Source organism: Cnephaeus nilssonii (genome assembly GCF_951640355.1).
Source record: "Cnephaeus nilssonii genome assembly, chromosome: 20".
Classification (NCBI taxonomy): domain Eukaryota; kingdom Metazoa; phylum Chordata; class Mammalia; order Chiroptera; family Vespertilionidae; genus Cnephaeus; species Cnephaeus nilssonii.
In genome coordinates, this window is record NC_137091.1 from 36,461,493 (window position 1) to 36,489,333 (window position 27,841).

General features: G+C 41.7%; 1 protein-coding gene across 2 annotated transcripts; it reads right to left on the minus strand.

The window, feature by feature from the left end:
- Nucleotides 1-1,151: 1,151 nt before the first annotated feature.
- Nucleotides 1,152-27,774, minus strand: WDR87 (WD repeat domain 87). Of its 2 annotated transcripts, none has more exons than XM_079799981.1 (6): nucleotides 27,643-27,774; nucleotides 12,974-13,090; nucleotides 10,974-11,141; nucleotides 7,687-10,556; nucleotides 7,006-7,277; nucleotides 1,152-6,699 (listed from the first exon to the last, which is right to left on the minus strand). In XM_079799981.1, the coding sequence occupies exons 2-6, from the start codon at nucleotides 13,043-13,045 to the stop codon at nucleotides 1,313-1,315; spliced, it is 8,769 nt and encodes a 2,922-aa protein (XP_079656107.1). In that variant the 5' UTR covers nucleotides 13,046-13,090; nucleotides 27,643-27,774; the 3' UTR covers nucleotides 1,152-1,312. The 2 variants fall into 2 exon arrangements, with proteins under 2 accessions (XP_079656107.1, XP_079656106.1); XM_079799980.1 differs by having other exon boundaries at nucleotides 27,447-27,774.
- Nucleotides 27,775-27,841: the final 67 nt, after the last annotated feature.

A 27,841-nucleotide genomic window follows, 5' to 3' on the forward strand; every position in this document is an offset into this window, starting at 1 on the left:
TTCACTAGCCCTTTCCCTTAACTCCGTGGTCGGCAAACTGCGGCTCTCGAGCCACATGTGGCTCTTTGGCCCCTTGAGTGTGGCTCTTCCACAAAATAGCACGGCCTGGGCGAGTCTATTTTGAAGAAGTGGCGTTAGAAGAAGTTTAAGTTTAAAAAATTTGGCTCTCAAAAGAAAATTCAATCGTTGTACTGTTGATATTTGGCTCTGTTGACTAATGAGTTTGCTGACCACTGCCTTAACTCTTGTCTCCTTGATTGCTAGAGGAAAGGATTATAAGTCCCTAGGCAACAGGGAAAGGAGAGGGAGCTACTTGAACTTTCACTTAATCTTCCAAATTCTAGCATCTTCCCCAAATCCTATGTCCAGGTATTAGAAAAGGAAATGAAAGACACAGGCTTCCCTCCTTTTCTTTCTGCTTTAATCTCAAATGGCCTTTTCCTTAGTGACATCCAGTAATGAAGTACTAGCTAGAACTTATTGAAGCTCTTTCCTTTACTCTGAGGGTCTCCTCAACATCTAACACACCTGCTGTTTTGGATTCAAGTCATCAGCATGCTATGATCAGGGAAGTAGAACCTGCCTCCACTGTGTAACCCCCAAAACTAAGGGGGAAAATGCTGGGTTTTCTGATTCAAAATCAATTTTTTCTACTATATCAATGCCTCATATTAATGTAAAATATACATTCATTTTTGTGCCAGGTGCTTTCCTTCCTATATAGTCTTTAGGAGAGGATGATGGGAGACAAGAAGGAAGAGGACAAGGACAGATTCTTCTGTCTGAAGGCCTCCAGAGAGTGAGCACCACTTGATTCTGTGTGTTTTTTTAATATACATATTTTAAAATTATTATTGATTTTAGAGAGGAAGGGAGAGGGAAAGAGAAAACATAGATCCGCTTCCTCCTGCATGCCCCCTACTGGGGATGGAGCCTGAAATCTGGGCATGGGCCCTAACTAAAAATCAAACTGTTGACCTTTCAGTGAATGGGACAATGCCCAACCAACTGACCCACTGGCCAGGGCTTCTGGTAAGTTTTCTCGACTCTTTGGAGTATGTAAGTATCTGGTATCCATGGCTACATTTCTGGAGAAGCAACATTTGAAGAAAAGGGACATATCACAGAGCTTGTTGGATATGAGAACTTGATCTTTATTCCACATATAGAAGCTGGCTCCTGGAGCTGGATAGGGAAAGGGCTTTGGCCTGGCCCTACCTCTGTATGGGCCCTACTAATAAAGGTCTAGATCTGGTGGCAAGACCTTTCTCCAGGTTGGAATGAAAAGTCCTGATGTCCAGTCAGTCCTAAATTAGGGGGTAGGAGGCACAATGTGGGACAATTCATTGGTGAGGTGAATATCAGCTTGGGGCAGGCTCTTCCAGGCAAGTTCTAAGATGCCATAATGGGCAATGCCCATTGGAAGCATGGTATGCACGTTGTTCTGTCCTGAGAGAGACACCACCTCCTGGAACTCCAGAGGACCTCTAGGAATGTGAGAGCGACCACAAAACAGGTGGTAGAACAATCGCTCCCCGGGAACCAGCTCCATGGCCTTTTGGGCCTCTTTGTAGATGATCTTATGGGATTGGGGTTCCTCTCTCAGTAGCAGCTCTTGCAGCAATCTCTGGATTCCGGGGGACTTAAATTGGTACAGATCCATGAGGTGGTGGAACTGTTCTGTCCAACCAGCACTGTCTTCTGCATATTGCTCCTGCAACATCCGTAAAACATGGTAGAGTGCCACAAATGTATCCCATAGAGGCACTTCTTCCTGTTTTTTAGAGCTGGGCTGTGTTGTCTTCTCCATCTTGGGCAATCTGGGAAACCTTCCTTTATCCTTAAAAGCCCATAAGTCCTTTTGAAACGTCAGTGCTAGCGTTTGTTTTTCTACAGAGGCATGGGCACCTGTGACAATGTCTCTTGTAGCAGGATAAACATGTTGCCTCTCCATCTCCTTAAGGGCACTGAATATCTGCTCTGCCCGTGCACTCCTATAAGGCTCTGATAGAAGTTGCCAATTTATAGCCTCTGGAATCCTTTTGTTAGCTAATGAGGAAAAAGCCAAAGGTTTTAGATGGCTTTCCTTTTCCTTTCTTTTTATAGGAGGGATCACTTCCAAGTATTTAGGACCCACGATCTTCTTACTGGGTTTTGAGATACATGTGCTTTGTGATTCCAGAACCTGCCTGTGACGGTAAATGATAGCTTCAAGTTTGGCTAGATGCATCCACTCTAAGGTTCCCTTTGAAATAAGGTCTTTGACAAGCTGACACAATCTGTGGAAACTCTCTCTGGAAAGCTGTTTTCCTGCCTCTATCTGTTCTAGGACATGGTGGACCCACTCTATATCTGAGAGGCTTACATCTGCAGATATTTCCTCAGCTGGGATTTGGGGCACAGGTAATTGTACCTTAGTTTGTCCCATCAGAGATGGATGACGCTTCGGAAGCCACTGCCACCTATCCCCTAGTGGTTTGCCTTGAAGTTTCTGTTCTTTTTCGCTCTTCCTCAATATGTGGGATAAATATGGGGCCTTGAAATCTGGTTCTCGGGACTCCAAAACTGTATCCAAAACTTGTAGAGGAATGGGCTGATATTTCTTCAATAGCTCGCGTTGCTTATCCATAAAATTTGTCTCTGGGAATATCCTGGGTGTCTTAAATACTGCAGCCTTATCTATCCAGGATATTTGTTTCTTAGACCCTGGCACTGGGATAATCTTTTCCCTCCCAAGAGCTATTGAGATCAGTTTCTTGGAAGGGATCTTCGGAATTTCCAGGTTTATATCCCTGCCTTTGACCTCAGGGGTTCTTTTTCTAATAGAAGGAACTGTTTCTCTTCTTTCTAGATCCTTTTCTCTTTTTTCTTGTGACTTAAATAATTTTTCTTTTTTAAAGATCTCTTTTTCCTTGTCTATGTCTTCTTCCAATGAACTTCGCACCTCTTCCTCCTCTTCCTTCTCACTCAAACTTTCTAGTTCTTCCTTAATCATGCTTTCATCCTTCTCAAACACTTTTTTCTTCTCCTCTGCTGCCACTGCTGCTGCCTTCTTCTTCTTTTTCTTTGTCTTCTTCTCCTCCTCTTCCTCCACTTTTTTGTCTTCCATCTTCTTCTCTTCCTCCACTTCCTCTCCCTCTTCTTCCTCCTCCTCCTCTTCCTCCTCCTCTTCTTCCTCTTCCTCTTCCTCTTCTTCTTCCTCCTCTTCTTCCACTTCTTCCTCCTCCCTTTCTTTATCCTCTTCCTTCTCCTCTTCCTCCTCCTCCTCAGACAAACTCTCTCGCTCTACTTCATCTAACAGGCTTTCCATTTTTCCAGAAAAGCTCTCTTCACTTTCTACCTCATCCCCCTGACTGGGAAATTTTTCCTGTGGCATTTCAACTCTCTTTAATGCTTTTTTCTTACTTTGCTTTTGTTTAAGAAATGTCATTTCTTCTTCCTCTGTTGTTCCCAACTCCTCTTCTCCCTTCATGATATGTTTCTGTTGCCTGGACAGTCTGGTTTCCTCCTCAGTTATTTTTTGCTCTTTCTTTATCATTCTTCTCATTTCCTTGGCCAGTTTTCTCTGTTTCCTAGCCAGTTTCTCCTCATCTTTGGTCATCTCTGATTGTTCCTCAGAAATATCCAACTTTCTGGCATCAAGTTCTTTTTGTTCTTTGCTCAAAATTCTTTCCTGATCCAAGAATGACCTTGTTATCTGTGTCATCTGTGTTTCTTCCTGGGTTAGTATCCTTTCTTTTTTGATAAGGTTTTGAAATACACTTAAGATTGTTTTGCTAATTTTTGATAGTTTCTTGAAAATGTTTCCTTTAGTCAGCTTCGTTATTACTTTGGTTAGCTTCCTTTCTTCCTGAGCATAAACTCTTTCTCCTCTGGCAAATTCTAATTTTTCTTTGGCAATGTCACTTTGTTTTGTGGCCAATATCCTATCTTCATATGTCAGTATCTTCTCCTCTAGTGACAATTTCCTTTTAAGTAGTTCTAGTTCATTCTTATTCAGTTTCCTCTGTGTTGAGGTTTCTTGAATCTCTTCCTTTAAGAGAGTTTCCTTTTCTTCAGCCAGTCTCACCTTTTCCTCGATCAGTTTCTTCATTTCCATGCCCAATGTTTTTTCTTTCTTAGTAATATCATCTTCTTTACTGAGCAGGTTCAGTTTTTGAAGTACTGCCCTCTTCTCCATAGTGAATTTCATTTTGTCCTGGGCTAGCTTATGCTGTTTCTCAGCCAGGTTTTCCTCTACTTGGGCCAGTTTTTTCTCTACATCAGCCAGTTTCTCCCTCTTCTGGAAAATTTCCTCCTTTTCCTTCACCAGTGTCTCCTCTACCTGAAATAATTTTTCCTTGTACGTGTCCAGTTTCTCCTTTACTTGCAGTAGTTTATTTTTGTTCTGGGAAAGGTTTTCTTCAAGCTGGTGCCAGTTCTCTTTCCTATGAATCAATTTTACCTTCTCCTGACCCAGCTCCTTCTTCTCCTGATCCAGAGTCTTCTTCCTCTGGGCTAGTATTTTCTTCTTGTTTGCAAGGTCCACTTTGTTCTGGATCAAAATTTCCCTTTCCTGGGCCAGTTTTTCCTTATTCTCCATCAACTGCTCCCTTTTCTGGGCAAGCCTTTCTTCTTCCTCAGGCAGAAATTCTTTGTCCTCAGCCAGTTTATTCTCTTCCTGGATCAGCAGCTCTTCTTCCTGGACCAGTTTTTTCTCTTCCATAGCCAGTTTATCCTCTTTCCAGGCCAGTGTCTTCTCCTCCTGAGCCACTCTCTCCTCTTCCTTAGCAAATTCCTCCACTTCCTGATTTAGTTGCTCTTCTTTCCAAGCCATTTCCTCCTCTTCCCATGTCAACTCCTCCAATTCTTGGGCTAGTTCCTTTTCCTGCCATGCAATATCTTGCTCCTTCTGGACCACTTCCTCCATTTTCGGGACCAATATAGTTTTAACCTCAGCTAGCTTCCCTCCTTTCTTTGCTATTTTCTCTTCTTTGCCAGCCAGTTTTTCCAATTTTTTGGCCAGTTTTGTCCTATTCTGGGCCAATTTCTCTGCTCCCTGGCTTAGCCACACTGCTCTTTGGGCCAGTTTTTCCTCTTTCTGGACAAACTTCCTCTCTGCCTGGGCCATTTTCCTGTCTCTCTGCATCAATTTCCCGTGATCTCTGGCCAGTTTTCTCTCTTCCTGAGCTAGTTTTCCCTCTTCTTGTGCCAGCTTCTCTTCTTCTTGTGCCAGCTTCCTCTCTTCTTGGGCTCGTTTTCTTTCAGCTTGGGTTCGTTCCCTCTCAACCTGGGCCTGTTTATATTCTTCCTGTATCTGTCTCTGCTCTTCTGTCAACAGCTCTTCTTCTTCTTCTTCTCCTCTTTCTCCTTCTCCTTCTCCTTCTTCTTCTCCTTCTCCTTCTTCTGCTTCTTTTTCCCACTCTTGAGACAATTCTATCTCCAGGGTCAATTCCTCTTCATCCTTGAACTTTTGCTCCCTGGACCTGTCTGACATAGTTTCCCAGACATGTGCCTCCTCATCCCATCCCAGCTTCTTTTCCCCAGCCAGCTTTTCCTCATCTAGAGGTAGCTTCTCTTTGTCCTCTTGTGGTTTCTCCTCTTCCTCAAGAGTCTCCCTTTCCCAAGCTTTCTTCCATTCATCCCAGGATATCCTTGTATCACCATGAGCCTGTTTCCACTCATCCCAGGATTTTTTCCAATCCTGCAAAGACAGCTTCTTCTCATCTGTAACTGCTCTTACTTCTTGCTCAACCACTTTCTCCTCTAGTTTGGCCATTTCTCCCTCTTCCAGACTCACATCCCTCTCTCTTATGGTCATTCTCTCCTCTTTTTTATCCACTTTTATTTCCTTCTGGACTACTTTCCTCTTTTGCACAGAGGGCTTCCTAGAGGATTTCTTATCTTCTTGTTTCAGTATTAGTTTCCCCTTGGTTAGGTCACCTGGTTCTAAAAAAATAACTTTCTTTTTCTTCCCCTTTTTGGGAATCACCTGGATTTCCTGTAATTCCTGTATATCCCTTGCTTCCTTTTGTACTTGACCCTGCCCCTCTGGTATTTCTTTAGTGTCTACGCTCACCATGTCCTCTCTAATTGCTCCTTCATGAATAAAAATTGGTTTCTCCTCTGGCCAAGCTACATCCCATTCAAGGTCCTCAAGCAGAACTTCACTTTCTTTCTTCAGCAGGGGACAGATCTTCTCAAAGAGCTCCCAGCTGGGGCGCTTATCTGCCAGCACCTTCTGAGCCATGGTTACTAACTCAGTGTTTAGAGATTCTAACATTGTTGTTTGGGAACCAGATATCCTCAGTGTCATAAGACGACATAGGTCATCTCTCCAGGATGAGCCATCTCCAGGGATAGCCCTGTGTCCAGGAGCTCCAAAGGCACCCCGCCTTATGTCTTGCACCTTCTTCGCAACTGGTTCTTCCTTTACATCAGACAGAGGTTCCTCAATTATAACTTCATCTTGCTTTGTCTTTTTTTTGTGCCTCTTTTTCTTGCCTCTTTTGTCTTGTATTTTCCTTAGCATCCTCGTGGTCATTGCAATATCCTTTGAGACATCTTTCTCTGGAGGCTGTTGTTCAGCATCTTTAGAAATTTTTAGTAAACTATAGATTGGAGAACTGATGGCTGTATCCTCCATCTCAACTTTACTCTGATCACTTTCACCTTCTAAGGGACTTGGCTCTGTGCCAGTCTCTTTCAACTTCTTTTGGGCTGCAGAGAAAATCAGGAGATATAGATAAGAAAGTATGGGAGGCTTAAATAAAATACTTTCCAATATCTAGTATGAGCTAGAGGACTACTATAAAAGAAATAGCAATAGAGGGGGCTGAGGCCAGTGTTCCCACCCAGGCCTTGGAGTCTTCCTGAGTTTGGGTGGATTCTTTCTAGGAAGGTTCTCTGTGAAAAGATCTTTCCACTTATCTCTAGTCCTATCTGATACCTCTTGACCCACTTTAACCCTAAACTACATTGCCTCTTGGGGACTCTGAGGCATGAACTGGGTCACCCCATACATACTATGCTTTCTTCCCCCTGCCCGGCCCCGTCTGTGGCCTTTGCTGGGCTTGATGACAACTTCAGATTCATCCGGAATTACATCAGTTTCATCGAGAACGGATATTGTTTTAGGACTCCTTGAGACATCTAAAGAAAAAGAAGGCTTTTCATCTCCATGTGACAAGGTCAGGTTTTCATTTAATCGCTGCTCTACTTGAGTATGAAGAATTTGGAGATCTGTGGCACGCATCCCCAGCAGATTGTCCAGGCTTTCTTCACCAATCATTTCCTGCCTGTGAAAATTAAAAGAGAAGGAGCATGCTGAATTAGGGGCAAGAGAAAATGAAAAAGAACTAATGAGGAACAAGCAGGGGGTTTAGCAAAGTAGACAACAGAGACAGTGTTATGTAAAGTTAAAGGATGGTCAAGAAGAAAGGAAATGTCTAGGAAGATAAATGTCAATTAATGGAGTGATCTGTATGGAGGCTGCAGGAATAGGAGAAGAAATGGAAAAAGGACTGAAGAGTCAGAGGGTTGTCAAAATAGTCTAGGAATGGGGAAAGATTGTGAACAAGGAAAAAGAACAGGAAAAGCCAAGGAACAGGGATGAAGAGCTAGTGAGAGAATGAAAGGGGGAAACTGGGAAGGGAGAGAAGAAAATTAGAAGCTAGTAAAGAATTGAGGAAGGCACAAAGAACTTACTGCATCCCCGGGAAAGTATCTCGATTCTGGATCAAGTTTAAGAGTGAAGTCTTAGAGTGAATTCCAGTGTCAGCCATGAGGTTCAGTGCCTTATTCCTCACTCTTTGGTCCTTGTCCATTAACCCTTGGGCCAGAGCCATGGCAAAGAGATGAGTGATAATTCCTAGACGATTCAGCCCTTCCCAGGCTAGCTCTCGGATCAGTGGATTAGAATTGGTTGTATCATCTAGCAGACGATGGGCTGTTTCAGAGCGCAGGGGTGGAGACACTTGGTAAGAAGCAAAGATTTGCCCTAGTGCACTAACACAGTATTGGTACTTCAATGGAGGAGGAGCATAAATCATAATGTTGAGGATTGTCTCAATCAAGCTATTAATAGCTACTTCATTCATCTTTTTTCCCAGCCAACTACGGTTTGTTGTGTCTGTAAAGACACTATAAGTTATATCCTTGGACATTCTCCTTTTTAGGAAGTCTTCATCTTCCTTTTCCTGTGGTTGTTCTTTTACATCATGTATAGGTCTTACCTTACTGTGCCAGAAGAATTGTTGAGACTTGTCCCATTCCAACTTCCGTATGGGTGAATGCAGGTTGCACTGTAGGTATATTGGGCTGCCCTCTGGCCAAAGACGGGCACGAATCACTGAGTTAGGGATATAGCAATCAGGAGCAAAGGGCCATTTCCGGCCATAACCAAAATAACATTTCAGTATCTGATAAGGGTTGAGTCCATCCCAGGCAGTCAACTGTAGTTGGGGAGGAACCACATAATGAGAATAAGGTTTCTTCAAGCGTATAGCAGTGTCCTCCTTATTCAAGAAACCAGGTCTTGGGGTAGACAGTAGTATGGAGCTTCCTTGCTCATCTTCTTCTATGACATGTGGCACAGTATGGTCAAAGGCAATGGCCCGCTTATTGACAAGTTTCTCCAAACCCACTAATACTTGTTGCCCTTGTCCAAGGTAGATATATTTGGGCACAAACATGGTCTCAAAGGAGAAGAAGAAGCTTGGTATGAAAGGCTTAGGGATTTCTAGCACATCATCTGTGATGCTCATAAAGGAAAGGCGAGCCAACAGGGTTGGAGGAAGTAGTTTTAAACAGGATACCAGATAAAGACTCTGGTTGAAAGTCACAAGCAGGTCACCCCGGTCATTTGCAAAGCAGAGTGGACCAAAATGCAATGATGAGTCCAGCATGGCTACAAGTCTACCGTGAAAGTTCCATATTCGGACAGAGCCATCAATGCTACCTGTGACAAAAAGATTCAAGGTCAGGCATACATCAAAGGACGTAATTGCATACTGGTGCAGAGGCAACGTCTCTATAAACTTTGCCTGTGTCTCAGAGGGCAGAAAGTCATGGAATTTCCAGAGACGCAGGCAGTTAGTTTCTGTGATGGCACCCACAGACTTTGGCAAGAGTATCAGGTGTTTTAGGTGACAGCTGCTGAGAATGCTAGCTAGAGGACGCAAATGTACTCTGGTCCCATTAAGCACAGCTTCTGATAGGCGTATATAGTCATCCATTCCATAAGAACAAAGCAAAGAGTTTTCTCGGCCACCTAAAAGCCCTCCAGGCAGTGTAGAGAGGGCCAATACGGCCCCAAAATGCATGAATTTCTCTATTCGGGCACAGCTGTGCTGGGAAAGGACTCTTATCATACCACTCTGGTATCCAGAAAACATTAGTCCTTCTAGACCCCGACCCAGGTGGAAATGCCCATAGGCCATACATTGTACTGAGTCCTGAGAATTTGGTGAGGTGCATAAAAGATACTTGGCTGGGCAAGGGCAGCGGGTTGTGTCAAAGACCAGCACCTCTGAGCCCCCTGTTGCTACGAAGAGCTCCTCTTTATCTGGGTCATAGGCCCAATCCACAGCCTGGTCCAAGATTGAGAAGGGCCAGGTGAGAACCAGAAGATCCCCTGTTATTGGGGACACAAAGCGTAACAAGCCATCCTCAGTAGTGCATAGAATCCGGAACCAGTTATTACCACAGCGGACCCGACGAACCTGCTCTGGAGCAGAGCCACAAACATTGAAGAGGCTATAGAAGCAGGGCAGACGGCGCAAGGAGAAAGTATGGGCAGTTTGGCAGAAGAAAGTAATGTTATCAATAAATTGGAGTCGATACAATTCCTCGCCAAGTTCTAGTTGCCGAAGCAGATTCCCAGAAGTAAGATTCCACTCCTTAATGAAACCTTCCTTACCAGCTGTTAGCAGGGTGTGGGCTTCTGGCCGGCTGCAGATACATATCACTGATGAGGAATGGGCCTTGAAACTGTGGAAAGAGAAGCTTTGACTGAGGTTCCATACCTGGATGTACCCAGTCGAGTTTCCAGCATAGAGAAAGCCCTGATCAAAACAGGTGAAGCAGCAGGTGATAGATGAGCCACTAGTGGTAGAAGTGAACCTCTTCACTTCTACTAGCTCACTCTGGCCCTGGCGCTCAAGGACCCTCACCACAGTCTCACACAGGGCTAGGAGGGAGCCACTGGGGCCATTCAATATGATGTCCTGGACAAGTTCATCACCAGGCATGGAAACCATGTGGGCGATTTGGAGGCCCCTGCCACTTTGCTCAATGGTCCAGGTGACCACTGCCCCCAGGATACCTGACAGAAGCATCTTCATTTCTGGGTCATAGCAGAGGCAGTTGATGTTAAAGCGGCAGGGCACTATACCCAGGGGTTTGAATGACCGAAAGTGGTCCCTAAAGAGCCGCAGAAGCAAGTCACCACAGTAGGCCACAAGGATATGAAAGGAACCTGTGTGTACCATACACTGGATGGGCGGCAATCGTTCAGTCATGGAGAATGTTCTCTTCTCGACCATGTCCTCAGTTTTGCTCTTCATCCATACTACAGCCTAAAAGAGAATAAGATGGAACGTGCCTAGAAATTATAGTAGAAAAGGAAAGGGCAGAATATTCAGCTGTTTTCCCCTATTCTCATACCAAGGAGAAATTAGAGGATTCTAAAGTAATTTTATCCCCTGGTTATGGTGGTTGTAGAAGCAGGAAGCATAGGATTCTTTCCTTGACCTTGGCATACATTAGGGAAACCATAAAATCTATTTAATGTGAAGACTGTAATTTGAGAAAGTATGAGGGAGAATTCCTGGATCCAAGTCACTTTTTAAAAAAATAAGAGTTTATTTAAGCCATAATGAGGACATATATCTGGGAGCAAAATATCGCATGCTCTCCAGGTCACTGGGTGAGGGCTTATATGGGCAAGGCCCCTGTAGGATGGGCTAAAAAGAAGAAAGAGTAGGCAGTTTTACCTGTATTTCTTTTGTGCTTGTCACCCATGAGAGAGAGGCAAAGAAGTCGGCATCACTGAAGTAATAGCATATAAGTGGCATATTCTGAGGATGGCGAGACTCTTTGAATAGTATCTCAGACCGGTCACTCAGCACAACTACATCATTCTTTGAGTCATCTAAATTTTGCTGGGGAGAGGCATGGAATAAAGTAAGAGAGCAGGACACAAATGCACTAAATATATTCTCACTCAAACTACAATTGAAGCAGTTCCAAAAGTCATGCTACACCCTCAAAAAAAGATCACCTGTGTTACACCCACACATGCACAACGTATCACTCGTGGACACCTACACTTAACAAGCATGTAACAAAACCCCCAACATGAGAGAACCAACCTCTATAGGGCCTATATGGGCAAATTTTATAGTGTGAGCACAGGGGAAACTGATGTTCTTCTCAATATGAAGTTAACTATACCTGTCCTCTAACATTCTCCCTTCTGTCTAAAAGGTACATATGCCATGAAAGAAACATTTAACACATTAATTAGGAAAGAGCACTGCCATATACCCACATACAATATAACGGTGTCCCAAAAGGCAGTGCAGCTTTAAGCTATTAAGGCTTAGAAGTGCACTAAATAAAATTTCTAGGACACCCTACCTGGCCTTTAAATTTGACAGGATGATGATATATACAAAATATATTATCCCACAGTGACAGAGCATGTGCTATTCAACATGAAATTGGGATTTTTATACACAGTCAACTTTAGCAAAACTGAGTTTAGCAAATGTTTTCTCTAGTACTTTCTCCTTTCTCTTTTATTTATTACTAGAAGCCCGGTGCACAAAATTTGTGCATTTGGGGGGGAATCCCTCAGCCCAGCTTGCGCCCTCTCGCAGTCTGGGAGCCCTCGGGGGATATCCAACTGCCGTGGAGGTGGAAGAGGCTCCCTCCACTGCTGCTGCACTTGCCAACTATGAGCCCAGCTCAGGGCTTGTGGCTGAGTGGTACTCCCGCTGTGGGAGTGCAATGACCACCAGGGGACAGCTCCTGCATTGAGTGTCTGCCCCCTGATGGTCAGTGCACATCTTAGCAACGGGTAGTTCCACATTTGGTCAATTTGCATATTATCCTTTTATTATATAGGATTATTATTTTGTTGTTAATCCTCACCCAAGGATATTTTTTCCATTGATTTTTAGAGAGAGTGGGAAGGAGGGAGGGAGGGAGGGAGACAGAGAGAAACATTGATGTGAGAGAAACATATCGATTGGTTGCCTCCCACACGTCCTGAACTAAATTGAACTGAATTGTATGTGCCCTTTACCAGAATAGAACCCGAGACCCTTCAGTCCGTGAGTAGGTACCCCAACCACTGAGCCAAAACAGTTAGGGCTCCTTTCTTTTTTAGAAAAATCTCTTTTTCCAGAGGGCTAGTTCCTCTGACAAATCTCCAAAGTGTTCACCTTCCACTATCAAAATGTTCTTGCAAGCCCTGGCTGGTGTGGCTCAGTTGTTAAGAGTGTTGTCCCATGCACTGAGGGGTTGGATTCCGGGCCCTGTTCGGTGTATGTGCAGGAGGCAACCAATTAATGTGTCTCTCTCACATCAAGGTTTCTCTCTCCCTTCCTCCCTCCTTTCCACTCTTTCTAAAAAGTCAATGGAAAAAATACCTTTGGGGAGGATTAACAGCAACAGAGCACATACTAGGTTGCAGGTTTGATCCCCAGTTGGGGTGCATACACAAGGCAACCAATTGATGTTTCTCTCTCACATCGCTTCTCTCTCTCTCTCTCTCTCTCTCTCTCTCTCTCTCTCTCGGATTTCTAAAAAGTGTCTTTCCAAAAGGTCCCTAGACTCATTTGGAAATTGATGGTCCACTTCCTCCTAAGGTGACAATTGTCTTTATGGTCTCCTCTGCCTGCTTCCACGGATCTATGCTCCTCAGAAGTGCTCATAACTATTAAGATAGACAGAGGCCAATAACGTTTATGTCTTACATATACATTACCTTGTTTTTAAGTGTGTCATTTATGAGGTATTTAAAATCCTTCCACAGGGGAATGAGTCTGGGGGAAGACATCACCTTGATTATCCCTGGTCCTGCTCAAGACCATTCCTTAAAAACCTGTGGAAATCCAGAACATGCAAGCTTAGCCAGTATACTTTTTTGAGGAGCTAGGAATCAGAAGGCAAGATCCATGAACTCATGTTTATTGCACACTTTTTACAGGAACTATATATAGGACATATTTTCTCATCTAATCCTCACTCAAGCCCAGTGAGGTAGGTATTATTTCATTTTATAGACAAGAAAACTGAGGTTTGGAGAGAGTACATCAAAGAGTTGAGGATTGAATCTTAATTATCATAACCCAGTGGGATTTATGGGTGAGGGAAACAGAGAGGGGCTAAAAGGGAATACCATCCCAGGCAAACAATAATTCTTTGCTGCTGGTGGTGTGCTAAGAGAGCATTTTGCATGGACTAGGAGTTCCCAAAGTTCCAAAAGGCAGAGGGTATGTCTTAAAATGCAGATCCCCAGGTCCTGCTCTGAACCTACTGAAACAGAACCTTGGAGGTGGGATTCAAGGACCTTCACCTGTTACAAGCTCCCTAGATGATTCTATGAACATTCAAGTCTGACTACTGAAATAGAAAATTGAGATGTTGGGTGCCTAGGAGTAAGGGTTAGCCCACATAGCACAGCTGGAGAAAGGATCCAGCCATTTTCCCCAGGCTGTTGGAATCAAGTAGCTCCCTTACATATGAATCATCTGTTCATCATCCTCTTCTGCACTCCCTTATCTTTGGCCTTCATGAAAACAAACCTGTACTTTTTCCAAATGGATTGTGAATAAATCCTACTTTTAACAAGCCCCCTCTGCCAGGAAGTCTCTCATTACTGTCCTGACAATAGGCTTGTTTTCCTCATTTGTAAAATAAAAATGCCAGTGTTGCCTATTTCACAGGATTGTTGCAAAGATCAAATAATTCTTGTGAATACTTTTTAAAGTATACTCTAAAGCAACAAACAATTATTATGATTGCTGTTTTTAGGCTGGTTTGGTTTCAGACAAGTATTTCCTTCCAATCCATAATTTGTACTTTCCTCTTGCTCTGGAAACCTGAAGTAAGTTTATAGTTTGGCCAGAAGAGGGCAATGGAGGCCATCCTTGAGCCTGCCAGATGAAGAAAACATGAACCTTCAGTTTAAAGAAGTGGTTCCCCAGAACCAAGATGGTGCCAGGCTGAATGGAAGTCCTACAACTAGAGAAGTACAGAAGAAAGCACATTGAAACTGGTAGGAGGGGTGGAGGCGCAAAACAGGCTGATCTGACACCCATATGTGCTTCTTTTTAATCGGGAGGGAGATCATCTCTGCAGAGGCCACGCATGAGGAACAAGAGGTCCCAACCCTACACCAGACCTCCAGCCCTGGGTTTCAGAGAAGTCCCCTAACTTTGGGCTGGAAAAACTAGCGGGGATTGAGGCTGAGTACATTGGAGGCTGTTGGAGACCCGTGTGTTCCTTTTAAAGGCTGGTGCATGAACTTACTAGGACTCGATCCCTCTGAGCTCCAGGAGCAGGAGGCTTTGGGGGATCCAGGGACATATGGGGAGGAACTGGATTGTCTGACATCAGGGCAGAACTTAGGGGCAGCTTTCTCCCAGATAGGGATCCTCATAGGGGTCATTGTTCCTGTGCTGTCACAGAGTTGACTGGCAGCATATCTGAGTTTCCTTCAGCCTGGCTCACACTGTTCACTCCACCCTGGTGATTCCCTGAGACCCTGCCCCATCCAATTTGCAGCCCCACCCAAGCTGTTAGTAGCTGCTTTTCCATAGAGTAGGTGTGCCAGAAGAGGCAGAAAGGGAGAAAGGAATAGAGAACATATTTGAAGAAATACTGGCAGAAACTTCCCTAACCTGGTAAAGGAAAAAGTCACACAAGTTCAGGAGAACAAAGAACTCCATGAAAGAAGAACCCAAATAGACCCACACACAGACACATCATAATTAAAATGCCAAAAATTAAGGACAAAGAGAGAATCTTAAAGGCAGCAAGAGAAAAGCAAACTGAAAAGCAATACCTATAAAGGAATTCTCATAAGGCTGACACCTGATTTCTCATCAGAAACAATACAGGCCACATGATTACTATATTGAGCAAGGCTATCATTCAAAAATAGATCGTCAAACTTACCAGACCCCCCCCCCCCAAAAAAAAGGCTAAAAGAGTACATCACTACCAAGCCGGCATTACCATAAATGCTAAAGGGACTTATGTAATGAGAAGAATAGAGAAACCTAGGCATACAGAATTAAAATGGCAATAAGTTCCTATCAATAATAACCTTAAATGTAAATATATTAAATGCTCCCATAAAAAGACATAGGGTAGCTGAATGGATACAAAAACATGACCCAATTATATGCTGTCTACAAGAGACCCACCTCACAAAAGACACACACAGGATGAGAGTGAAGGGATAGAAAAACAAATCCATGCAAATGGAAAAGAAAAAAAGCTGGAGTAGCAATACTCATATCCAACAAAATAGACTTCAAAATGAAGACTATCACAAGATACAACAAAGGTCACTGCATAATACTACAGGGATCAATCCAACAAGAGGATATAAACCTGGTAAACATATATAAACCCAATATAGGAACACCTAAATATAAAAAACAACTTCTAGAGGACTTTAAGGGAGAGATCAACAGCAATACAGTCATAGGGGATTTAACACCCCGCTAATTTCACTGGATAGATCTTCCAGACAAAAACTTAACAAGGAAACAGAGACTCTAAAGAACACACTGAATCAGATGGATTTAATTGACATTTATAGAACATTTCAAAGCTGCAGAACATACATTCTTCTCAAGTGCACATGGATCATTCACAAAGATAGACCACATGTTAAGACACAAAACAAGTCTCTACAAGTTCAAAAAGATAGAAATCATATCAAGCATCATTTTCAAATCACAATGGAATTAAGTTAAAAATTAACTACAGTAAAAACACCCCAAAACATTCAAACACATGGAGGCTAAATAGCATGTTATTAAACAATGAATGGGTTACCAAAAAGATCAAGATAAAAAAAGCTTCCTGTAAACAAGTGAAAATGAACACACAACAACCCCAAATCTCTGGGACACAGCAAAAGCAGTCCTCAGAGGGAAGTTCATAATACTACAGGCCTATGTCAACAAACAAGAAAAATAAACAATAAACTATTTCATCCTACAACTTAAAGAACTAGAAAGAGAACAATAAGAAAAGCCCATTGTAAGTATAAGGAAGGAAATAATAAAGATTAGAGTAGTAATAAATGGCATAGAGACTAAATAAACAATGCAAAAAAATAAAACCAAGACCTGGGTTTTTCAAAGGATAAACAAAATTGATGAACCATTAGCCAGATTCATTAAGAAACAGAGAGAGAGGACCTAAATAAATAAAAAAAAAATCAGAAATGAAGGAGATAAGTAACCACTAACACCACAGAAATACAAAGGATTGGAAGAAAATACTATGAACAACTATATGCCAACAAGCTGGACAATGTGGATGAAATGGACAAATTCCTAGAAAAATACAATCTCCCAAAACTGAATCAGGAAGAATCAGAAATCCTGAATAGGATGATAACTACTGGTGAATTTGAAGCAGTAATAAAAAAAAACTCCCAGCAAACAAAAGCTGGGGTCTGGATGGTTTCACAGGGGAGTTTTACAAAACATTCAAAGAACAACTATCACCTATCCTCTTCAAATGATTCAAAACAATTCAAGAGAAAGGAACACTTTCAAGATCTTTTTTATGAAGCCAGCATTATCCTAATTCCAAAACCAGATAAAGACACTACAAAGAAAGAGAATTACAGGGCAATATCCTTGATGAACATACATGCTAAAATCCTCAACAAAATATTAGTAAATCGGATCCAACAATATATTAAAAAGATCATACATAACGACCAAGTGGGATTTATTCCAGGTATGCAAGGCTGGTACAATATTTGCAAATCAATAAACATGATACATCAAATAAACAAACTGAAAGACAAAAATCACATGATCATTTCAATAGACGCAGAAAAAGCATTTGAAAAAATCCAACACCCATTTTTAAAATATATAATATTTAAATATATTTTAAAATATATATTTCAGAGAGAGGAATGGAGAGGGAGAGAGATAGAAACACCAATGATAGAGAATCATTGAATGGCTGCCTCCTGCACGCCCACTACTGGGGATCAAGCCCACAACCTGGACATGTGCCCTTCAGTCTGCAGGCCAACTCTCCATCCACCGAGGCAAACCTGCCAGGGCTCCAACACCCATTTTTGATAAAAATTCTCAGCAAGGTGGGAATACAGGGAGCATATCTCAACATGATAAAGGCCATATATGACAAACCTAGAGTGAAAATCATACTCAATGGGCAAAAACTAAAACCATTTCCCCTAAGAACAGAAACAAGACAAGGATGTCCACTTTCACCACTCTTATTCAACATAATACTGGAATTCCTAGCCACAGCGATCAGACAAGAAGAAATAAAAAGTGTCCAAATTGGAAAGGAGGAAGTAAAACTCTCATTATTCGCAGATGACATGATGTTATACATAGAAAACCCTAAAGATTCCACCAAAAAAAAACCCCATATACTAGATTTAAAAATGAGTTTGGCAAAGTTGCAGGATACAAAATCAACACCCAAAAATCAATGGCTTTTTTGTACACTGATAATGACCTCACAAAAAGAAAAACTAAACAATCAACCTCTTTACCATTGCAACAAAAAAATTAAGATACCTAGAAATAAACTTTACAAAGGTGGCAAAGAAATGTCCTCGGAATACTATACAACGTTGAAAAAAGAGATAGAAGAATATATAAACAAATGGAAGAATATACCATGTTCATAGATTGGTAGAATCAACATCATTAAAATGTACATACTACCCAAGGCAATGTACAGATTCAATGCGATCCCTATTAAAATACCAACAGCATATTTCACAGATCTAGAATAAATACTCCAAAAATTTGTATGCAACCAAAGAAGACCCCAAATAGCTACAGCAATCTTGAGAAAGAACAAAGTTGGAGGAATCACAATACCAGATTTCAAGTTTTTCTACAAAACAGCCTGGTACTGGCACAAGAACGGGCATTTAGACCAATGGAACAGAACAGAGAACCCAGAAATCGACTCAAGCCATTATGCTCAATTAATACTTCACAAAGGAGTCAAGAGCATACAATGAGTCAAGAGAGTCTCTTCAATAGTAAATGGTGTTGTGAAGATTGGACTGATACATGCAAAAAAAAAAAAAAAAATGAAGCTAGACCACCGACTTAAACCATATACAAGAATAAACTCAAAATGGATAAAAGACTTAAACATAAGTCAGGAAACCATAAAAATCCCAGAAGAAACCATAAGCAGCAAAATCTCAGACATCTCTTATAGCAATATGTTTATGGATACATCTCCTAAGGCAAAGGACACAAAGGAGAAAATAAACAAATGGGACTACATCAAAATAAAGAGCTTCTGCACAGCAAAATAAACCATCAAAAAAATCAAAAGGATACCCACTGTATGGGAAAACATATTTGGCAATGATACATCTGATAAAAGGTTAATATTCAAAATATATAACGAACTCATACAACTTTTTTTAAAATATATTTTATTGATTTTTTACAGAGAGGAAGAGAGAGGGATAGAGCTAGAAACATCAATGAGAGAGAAACATCGATCAGCTGCCTCTTGCACACCCCCTACTGGGGATGTGCCCGCAACCAAGGTACATGCCCTTGACCGGAATCGAACCTGGGACCCTTCAGTCCGCAGGCCAACGCTCTATCCACTGAGCCAAACCGGTTTCGGCTGAACTCATACAACTTAACAAAAGGAAGACAAACAATCCAATTAAAAAATGGGCAAAGGACCTAAATAGACACTTCTCCAAAGTGGATATATATATGGCCAAGAGACATATGAAAAAATGCTCAAAGTCACTGGCCATCAGAGAGATGCAAATTAAGATGACAATGAGGTATCACCTCATATCTGTCAGAATGGCTACCATTAACAAATTAACAAATGAAAAGTTCTGTTGAAAATGTGGAGAAAGCCCTAGCGGGTTTGGCTCAGTGGATAGAGGGTCAGCCTGCGGACTCAAGGGTCCCAGGTTCCATTCCAGTCAAGGGAATGTACCTTGGTTGTGGGCACATACCCAGTGGGGAGTGTGCAGGAGGCAGTTGATTGATGTTTCTAACTCTCTATCCCTCTCCCTTCCTCTCTGTAAAATATCAATAAAATATATTTTTAAAAATGTGAAGAAAAGGGAACCCTAGTACACTGCTGGTGGGAATGCAGACTGATGCAGCCATTATGGAAAACAGTATGGATTTTTTTCAAAAAATTAAATATGGAACTGCCATTTTACCCAGGGATACCACTTCTAGGTATATATCCTAAGAAACACGAAGCACCAATCAGAAAGAATGTATGCACCCCTATGTTCATAGCAGCACAATTAACAATAACTAAAATCTGGAAACAGCTCAAGTACCCATCAGTGGATGAGTGGATAAAAAACCTGATGTACATTTATACCATGGAATACTATGCGACAGTAAAAAAGAAGAATCTCTTACCCTTTGAGACCACATGGAGGGATCTGGAGAGTGTCATGCTAAGTGAAATAAGTCAGTCAGAAAAAGACAAGTATCACATAATTTCACTCATATGTAGAATCTAAGTAACAAAATAAACTGATAAATGGAATGGATCTAGAGACAAGGAAGCATGGAACAGAGTATGGAATCTTGTAAGGTGAGGGATGGTGAGTGGGAGGGAGGGAATCAATCAAAAACCTTATATGCATACTAGGTGTACCGGCTAATAATGGTGGATTTTATAATCAAAGAAAACAGGATAATTTCAAGAGAAACATCAGAAGTACTTTATTCAAAGTAATGTCCATCGCTAGCTACACATTTTCCCCATCTTTCAGTTAAATTGTGGATACCGTCACAATAGAACCTTTCTTGTTTTGAGGCAAACCATTCAGAGACCCAATTTTCCATTTCTTCATATGTTTTGAAGTGCTGCTCAGAAAGTGCATGTGCCATCAATCGGAACAAGTCATAATCTGAAGGAGCAAGGTCTGGTGAATACAGCGGGTGGGTTAATACTTCCCAGGCAAGATCTTTTAATGTGTCTTTAACTGATTTTGAAGTGTGTGATGGTACGTCATCATGAAGCAAAATTACTTTGCCGTGTCTTCTGGCACGTTCTGGTCATTTCATGATCAAAGTGTGGTTCAAATTGATTGATTGTTGTTGGTAGCGATCAGTATTAATGGTTTCACCTGATTTTAGAAGCTCATAATACACCATACCTTCCTGATCCCCCCAAACGCAGAGCATTGTCTTCTTTCTGAAGTGCTTTGGCCTTGCAGTTGATGTTGATGGTTGACCTGGATCAACCCATGATTTTGTGCTTTGGGGATTCTCAAAATAAACCCACTTTTCATCGCCAGTCACAATTTGATGCAAAAAAGACTTTCTTTCTTTCGTGCTGTTGAAGCAACATTTTACAGCTGACTTTTCGGTTTTCTATTTGTCTTTCGTTCAGTTGATGTGACACCCATTTTCCTTTCTTTAAAACCTTTCCCATTGCTTGTAAATGATCAGAAATTGTTTGCTGAGCAACGTTTAATCTTTCTGCAAGTTGTTTTTGAGTTTGACATGCATCTTCATTCAATAATGCTTGTAATTGTTGCTCTTCAAACTTTTTTGGATGACCTGGATGTTCTATGTCTTTCACATTGAAATCATCACTTTTAAAGTGTTTAAACCAACATTCACAAATATCTTGACATGGAGCTTCCTGAAGTATATGATAACTTTTTCTTCAAAATAAAGTAATGAATTAAATCTTCCCACAAATGCTCCTTTTTTGGCATGAAATTTGACATTTTTAAGCATAAAAATATCTATGATGTTAACATATTCAGAAAATTTGACATATGAAGTTTTGAAGCTTGCTGTTAATACAACAAAATAGCATGCATATCAAATCGTATATATATTAACATATGTGTAACTTCATCTATTTAAAAAATCTGCATTATTAACTGGTACAACTAGTATATGCATAACCATGGACACAGATAATAGGGTGGTAAAGGCCTGGAGTGGGTGTTGCATGTGGACTGGAGGGGGTTAATGGGGAGAAAAGGGGGACATATGTAATATTTTCAACAATAAAGAATTATTTTTAAAAAATGTGAAAATATTGTAAGGAGTCTCTGGGACAACTTCATGCATACCAACATTCGAATTATGGGGGTGCCAGAAGGAGAAGATAGAGAGCAAGATATCTATAATAATAAAAGCATAATATGCAAATTGACCGAATGCCCAAACAGCAGAACGACAGTCTAGATGACCTTCCAGATGACCTTCTGGACGAATCCGCGGCTGCGAATTTTGTGCATCGGGCCTCTAGTTGGAAACATATATGAAGAAATAGTAACAGAAAACTTCCCCTACCTGGTGAAAGAAATAGACTTACAAGTCCAGATACTGCAGAGAGTCCCAAAGAAGAGGAACCCAAAGACAAAATATAATTAAAATGCCAAGGGTTAAAGACAAAGAGAAAATCTTAATATCAGTAAGAGAAAAGCAGTTAGTTTACCTACCAGGGAACACCTATATGACTGTCAGCTGATTTCTCAACAGAAACTTTGTAGGACTGAAGGGAGTGGCAAGAAATATTCAACATGATGAATAGCAAGGACCTACAGCCAAGATTACTCTACCCAGCAAAGCTATCATTTAGAATTGAAGGTCAGAGAAAGAGCTTCACAGACAAGAAAAAGCTAAAGGAGTTCATCATTGCCAAACCAGTATTACATGAAATGTTGAAGGGTATTCATATATATATTTCAGAGCGGAAGGGAGAGGGAGAGAGAGATAGAAACATCAACAGTGAGAGAGAACCACTGATGGGCTGCCTTCTGCATGCCCCCTACCGGGGATCGAGCCCGCAACCCAGGCAGGTGTCCAGACCGGGAATCGAATTCTGCCCTCCTGGTTCATAGGCTGATGCTCAACCACGGAGCCATGCTGGCTGGCTGAAGGGTATTCTTTAAGAAGAGGAAGAGGAAGAGGAAGAGGAAGAGGAAGAGGAAGAGGAAGAGGAAGAGGAAGAAGAAGAAGAAGAAGAAGAAGAAGAAGAAGAAGAAGAAGAAGAAGAAGAAGAAGAAAAAGGAGGAGAGGGGAGGGGGAGGGGAGGGGAGAGGGAGTGGGAGAAAAAGGGATAAAAATATGAACAATAAAATGGCAAAATACATATCTATCAACAATTGAATCTAAAAATCTAAATAAACAAAAAAGAAATCTAATGAACAAAATAAACTGTTTCATAAAAAAAGAGTCAGAGGCATGGAAACATGGAACAGACTGACGAATCTCAGAAGGAATGGGTAGGTCCGGTGGGAATAGGTTAACCAAAGATCTTACCTATGGACATAGATAGTAGGGTGGTGAATATCTGGGGCTGGGGCAGGGAGGGAACTGGGTGGAGGGAGGGGTGTAATGGGGAGGGGGGAAGAGGGACATCTGTAATACTCTCAACAATAAAGATTTTAAAAATGAAGAAGTGGTTCCCCAAAGTGTGATCCCCAGGCCAACAGCATCACCATCACCTGGGAACTTGTTAGAAATGCAAATTTTGGACCACATCTCAAATCTACTGAATTGGAAACTGAGGGATGGGCCCACAAATCTGAGTTTTAACAAGTTTTCCAGCTGATTTTATTGCACAGTAAAGTCTGCAAACTACTGGCTTGGAGAGCTATTTGAGTTTCAGTCCAGTTTATCCTCGGCCTCTTGAGGCAAGGTCAGTAGAACCCCACCCTCTAGCATAGATCCTATGTTGCCAAAGACTTCATGGCTGGAGTTTGGGGGCAGCAGCAGACAAAATGTATCATTATCATCTCATATGTAGAATGGGTTAGAGCCCACTAAAAAGCTTTCAAATCAATTGCATTAGTTCTTGAAAAAAATCTGAGGCAGATATTGTAAATGCAAGGAATGTGAACTCAGAGAGAAACAGTGTTCACAAGGCTACATAGATTTAAAACTAAGATTCAATCTATAGTTAAGGATTCTTCTCCATATAAGAGTGAAGAAGAGGTTCTGCTAGCTGATGCTAAGAAAGCTCTCTGACCCACAAACCCACTAATGGGAACTGGGGACTGGCTGTCAGACATCAGCATCCCCTCTGTCTCTTTCCATTCTCCCCCAAACTGAGTGCTGTCCTTTTGCCATATCTTTTTCCAGTCTATTCTACTGTAAGCCTGCACTTGCTGCTGCTTTGGACCACCTTTCAGGAGCCAGTGGGATTTGCTTCACATCCTGCACATTAGTGGCTGGCCCTGTTGGCCAGGTCCCACAGCTCAAATTTACCCCACTGGCTCTCCTTGAGGCCCCAGAGCTGCTGAGAGAGTCATTAACCGCAAATTTTCAGCCCATTGCTCCTAATATCTCCTCTGGGTCCAACTTCTTTTAACAAGCCTTCCAAAAGCAAGTGGTTGGGACCCTTTGGGAGCATATGCCTTAGTGGTTAGTGAAAAAGAAGGCCCTCAAACCCCAAGCCTATTCTATTTTTGCCACTCTCTCCCATCCCATATACCAGCTTCCTCAGGCTATCTCAAAGGAAACTTCTCTCCTAAAACCCCCATGTGTAATTCCCTAATCCCATTACCCATCCTTAAAAGCAAGTCCAGAGTGAGCTCCAGATGCCCTAACCTTAATGGTCTTGACTTCTTAGTATCTCGATAATCCAAAGATGATCTAATGGGAGAATTCAAGCCTTTCAGCCAACTTGGGTGTCAGTATTTGGGACCAAGACATGTTATGTCCTCCTGCCAATGGAGACAAACCAGGTTTGTGACACTGCCACTACATCCTTTTACTTAGCTGCAGGCCCTATCAACATACTGTCCGTAGTTGGTATGTTGGAAGGCCACCATCCTATGAGCCCTGCCTTTGTAACATACAACTAGGTGTAGGGGGCACTGCATTCCATGACACTGTTGCCCACCCTGAGCTCCTTTTGAGTCATTCAGTGGCTCCATATGCTCTGTTGTAGGAGTGTGAAGGTGTACAGTTCTTGTGCCGAAGAGCTTATAGTTCAGCAGGGAAGGCAGACATCAAAAAACAGTCATAAAATTAATTACAATGGTAAATTCTGGTGATGGTTTATATTATTTTTTGAAACTTTCTGCAACTTTTAATTTTCTCAATCTTAAAACATTAAATTATGCTAGTGGTTCCGTTTTAGGAAGGTAACTAACAAAGTGCTAGGAGTACTTATAACAAGAAGGGTGATGTGTGCTCCCTTCTCTGAGGTAGGGCCTGGCACAGATCCCACGGTTTTGCAGGTGGCTCTCATATTTGGGGACGTGTGCAGAGAGCCCAGCTAGTGTTAGAATGGCCTAATGAGTTGACTGTAAGGTCAGAGGGGCTGTAAAGCTAAAGGACAATCTTGGGTCATTTATTATACTTTTTTGAATGACATTACTGGTAAGAAGCCCAAGTCTGTCCCTAGGGCTTGGGAATGTTACTCTGGTCTTGCTCTGACTTCGTAGGTGAAATACTAGGTGTACCGGTTAATAATGTGGATTTTGTTCAATAGATGAAGTCACACATATGTTGATATATATGCGATTTTATATTTATGCTATTTTGTTGTATTAACAGCAAGCTTCAAAACTTCATAAGTCAAATTTTATGAATATGTTAACATCATAGATATTTTTATGCTTAAAAATGTCAAATTTCATGCCAAAAAAGGAGCATTTGCGGGAAGTTTCAATTCATTACTTTATTTTGAAGTGCTGCTGAATACTTTGGAAAGCTTATGGTGAACATGCTCCATGTCAAGATACTTGTGAATGCTGGTTTAAATGCTTTAAAAGTGATGATTTCAATGTGAAAGACATAGAAAGTCCAGGTCAACCAAACAAGTTTGAAGACCAACAATTACAAGCATTATTGGATGAAGATGCATGTCAAACTCAAAAACAACTTGCAGAAAGATTAAACGTTGCTCAGCAAACAATTTCTGATCATTTACAAGCAATGGAAAAGGTTTTAAAGGAAGGAAAATGGGTGCCACATCAACTGAACGAAAGACAAATAGAAAACGGAAAAGTCAGCTGTAAAATGTTGCTTCAACAGCACGAAAGAAAGTCTTTTTTGCATCAAATTGTGACTGGCAATGAAAAGTGGATTTATTTTGAGAATACCCAAAGCACAAAATCATGAGTTGATCCAGGTCAACCATCAACATCAACTGCAAGGCCAAAGCTCTTCAGAAAGAAGACAATGCTCTGCGTTTAGGGGGATTGGGAAGGTGTGGTGTATTATGAGCTTCTAAAATCAGGTGAAACCATTAATACTGATGGCTACCAACAACAATCAATCAATTTGAACCACGCTTCGATTGTGAAATGACCAGAATGTGCCAGAAGACACGGCAAAGTAATTTTGCTTCATGGTGAAGCACCATCACACACTTCAAAATCAGTTAAAGACACATTAAAAGATCTTGCCTGGGAAGTATTAACCCACCCGCTGTATTCACCAGACCTTGCTCCTTCAGATTACCACTTGTTCCGATGGATGGCACATGCACTTTCTGAGCAGCACTTCAGAACATATTAAGAAGTGGAAAATTGGGTCTCTGAATGGTTTGCCTCAAAACAAGAAAAGTTCTATTGTGACGGTATCCACAATTTAACTGAAAGATGGGGGAAATGTGTAGCTAGCGATGGACATTACTTTGAATAAAGCACTTTTGATGTTTCTCTTGAAATTATCGTTTTTTCTTTGATTACGAAATCCACATTATTAACCAACACACCTAGTACACTTAACTATCTTTATAGAAACAATTTCCAGGCTGACAAACATACATTATCAGGGTGCCCAGTTTCTATTGAGTAGAAGAGTTACTGGGAGTAATGATAGCATCCAGAATGTTTAGGTTGTAAAGTGGTAGGCAGGTATTTTATGTTATTTAATTCTTACAGTGATACCATGACTTAACTCTCATCCTCCATTTAATTAAACAAACTTCAAAAATGGACATGGTAAAAATATTCAAAATATATTAAGAGCATATAATGAAAAGTCACCTTTTCACACCTGATCACCCGTTGTTTACCCTTCACAAATGTAACCCTGGTTGTATCCTTATACACTTTTTTCTGTACCTACATAAGCATATATGTAAAAATTCTTTTTCTTATACAAATGGGAGTATGCTCACTGTTCTGCATTTTTCTCAATATATCCTAGAAATGAACTCATATTAATACATATAGTTCTGTTTCATTTTCCAACAGTTGCCAGTTGCATGGTTTCCACTGTGTGGCCAAACTGTCATTTATTTAATATCCAAACTTCTATTAATGGATATTGGGTAGTCTCCAACCTTTTGCTATGACAACCCATGCCACAAATGAATACCTTTTTTAATGCCTCAGAGTTTTTTGTTTCTTTTTAATCCACACCAAGGATATATTTTTAAATTGATTTTAGAGAGAAATATCGAGAAACATTGATCAGTTGCCTCCAGCATGCACCCCCACAGGGAATTGAACCCACAACCTGTGTGTATGCCCTGACCAGGAATTGAATCCCTGACTTTTTAGTGTATAGGACAATGTTCTAACCAACCTAGCCTCACTGGCCAGGGCTTGGAGTTTTAATTTTATTTAACTAACATTTCAAAATGGAAGCAATTTAAAAGTTTTTCATTATATATATATATATAACTTATTTAGAATAAATTGGGTTAAATAAATTAAAATTTCACCTTTCAAGTTTCAATGTAAAATTTAGAGTTGCATATGTAGCTTGGATTATGTTTCTATTAAACAGTATCGATTTAGAGTGTCACTGTCCAATGGTGGTCTGATACCCACACTGGATTTAGCTCATTGAGGATAGGAACCCAGTCTGTCTTGATTTCTCTTGTATCCCCATAATCATCCAACCTGGCATGAAGTGGGTGCTAAAAACATTTCTGTTTAATGAATGAGCAGATGAATGAGCCCTATTCTCTACCCGGAAGATATATATGCTTCCCAGCTTCAAGTCTTACTGATCATCTTCTTGGAAGGACGGATCGGGTGGGAAGGGTCCTGACTGGCTTTATTTGACCAGAGGTCCTTGCAGTTCCAGCCAATGACCTCGGTAATCCCCTAGGGAGTAGGAGTAGCAACCCCTCCCCGCCTCGTTTTTAAGGGTCAGATAGTTGATTACGTGAGCAAGTGTACTAAATGTGGACGAGGTTTCACAGGCCACAGGTACTCAACCAATACTCGTCTCCCTCCGAAATTCTTTTCAACAAATGGACCGTACCTAACCAGGCCTCCCGGCAGACCTCTGTGGGTAGCGGTCCTGAGGCTCCCCTCGAAGGCAAAGCTCTGGAGCTGCCTAAACGGGGAAAAGGCGACCACAACACGAGTCCCTCTCTACACATCCGGGCGTCCCGGTCCTCCGGGTGGCGGGGGAGGAAGCCGCGTCTGCCTCTTCCAGTTCGGGCCGCGCCTATTACCTGCGACGACAGGGCTCGTAATAAGGGGCGGATATGGCGTGTGAGGCGGCACACCTAGCAGCTCCCAGGTGAAGGGCCAGACCTAGAAGGAGCGTCTGAGGAGCGACCTTGGGGAATGCCTTGGGAGGACAAGGGCGGACCCAGCGGTTAGCCTCCCCACCTCGCGCCCGGCGGACTGACCCGGCGAGGGGAGTGAGCA

Bases quoted from the DNA above. Each gene is read 5' to 3' on its own strand.
- WDR87 (XM_079799981.1), bottom strand. From the start codon at position 13,045: ATGTCTTCCCCCAGACTCATTCCCCTGTGGAAGGATTTTAAATACCTC. The intron at 11,142-12,973 runs GTAATGTATATG...GCCTCTCCCCAG, and splicing joins ATGACACACTTAAAAACAAG to CAAAATTTAGATGACTCAAA. The intron at 6,700-7,005 runs GTATGTATGGGG...TTTTCTCTGCAG, and splicing joins GGCAGGGGGAAGAAAGCATA to CCCAAAAGAAGTTGAAAGAG.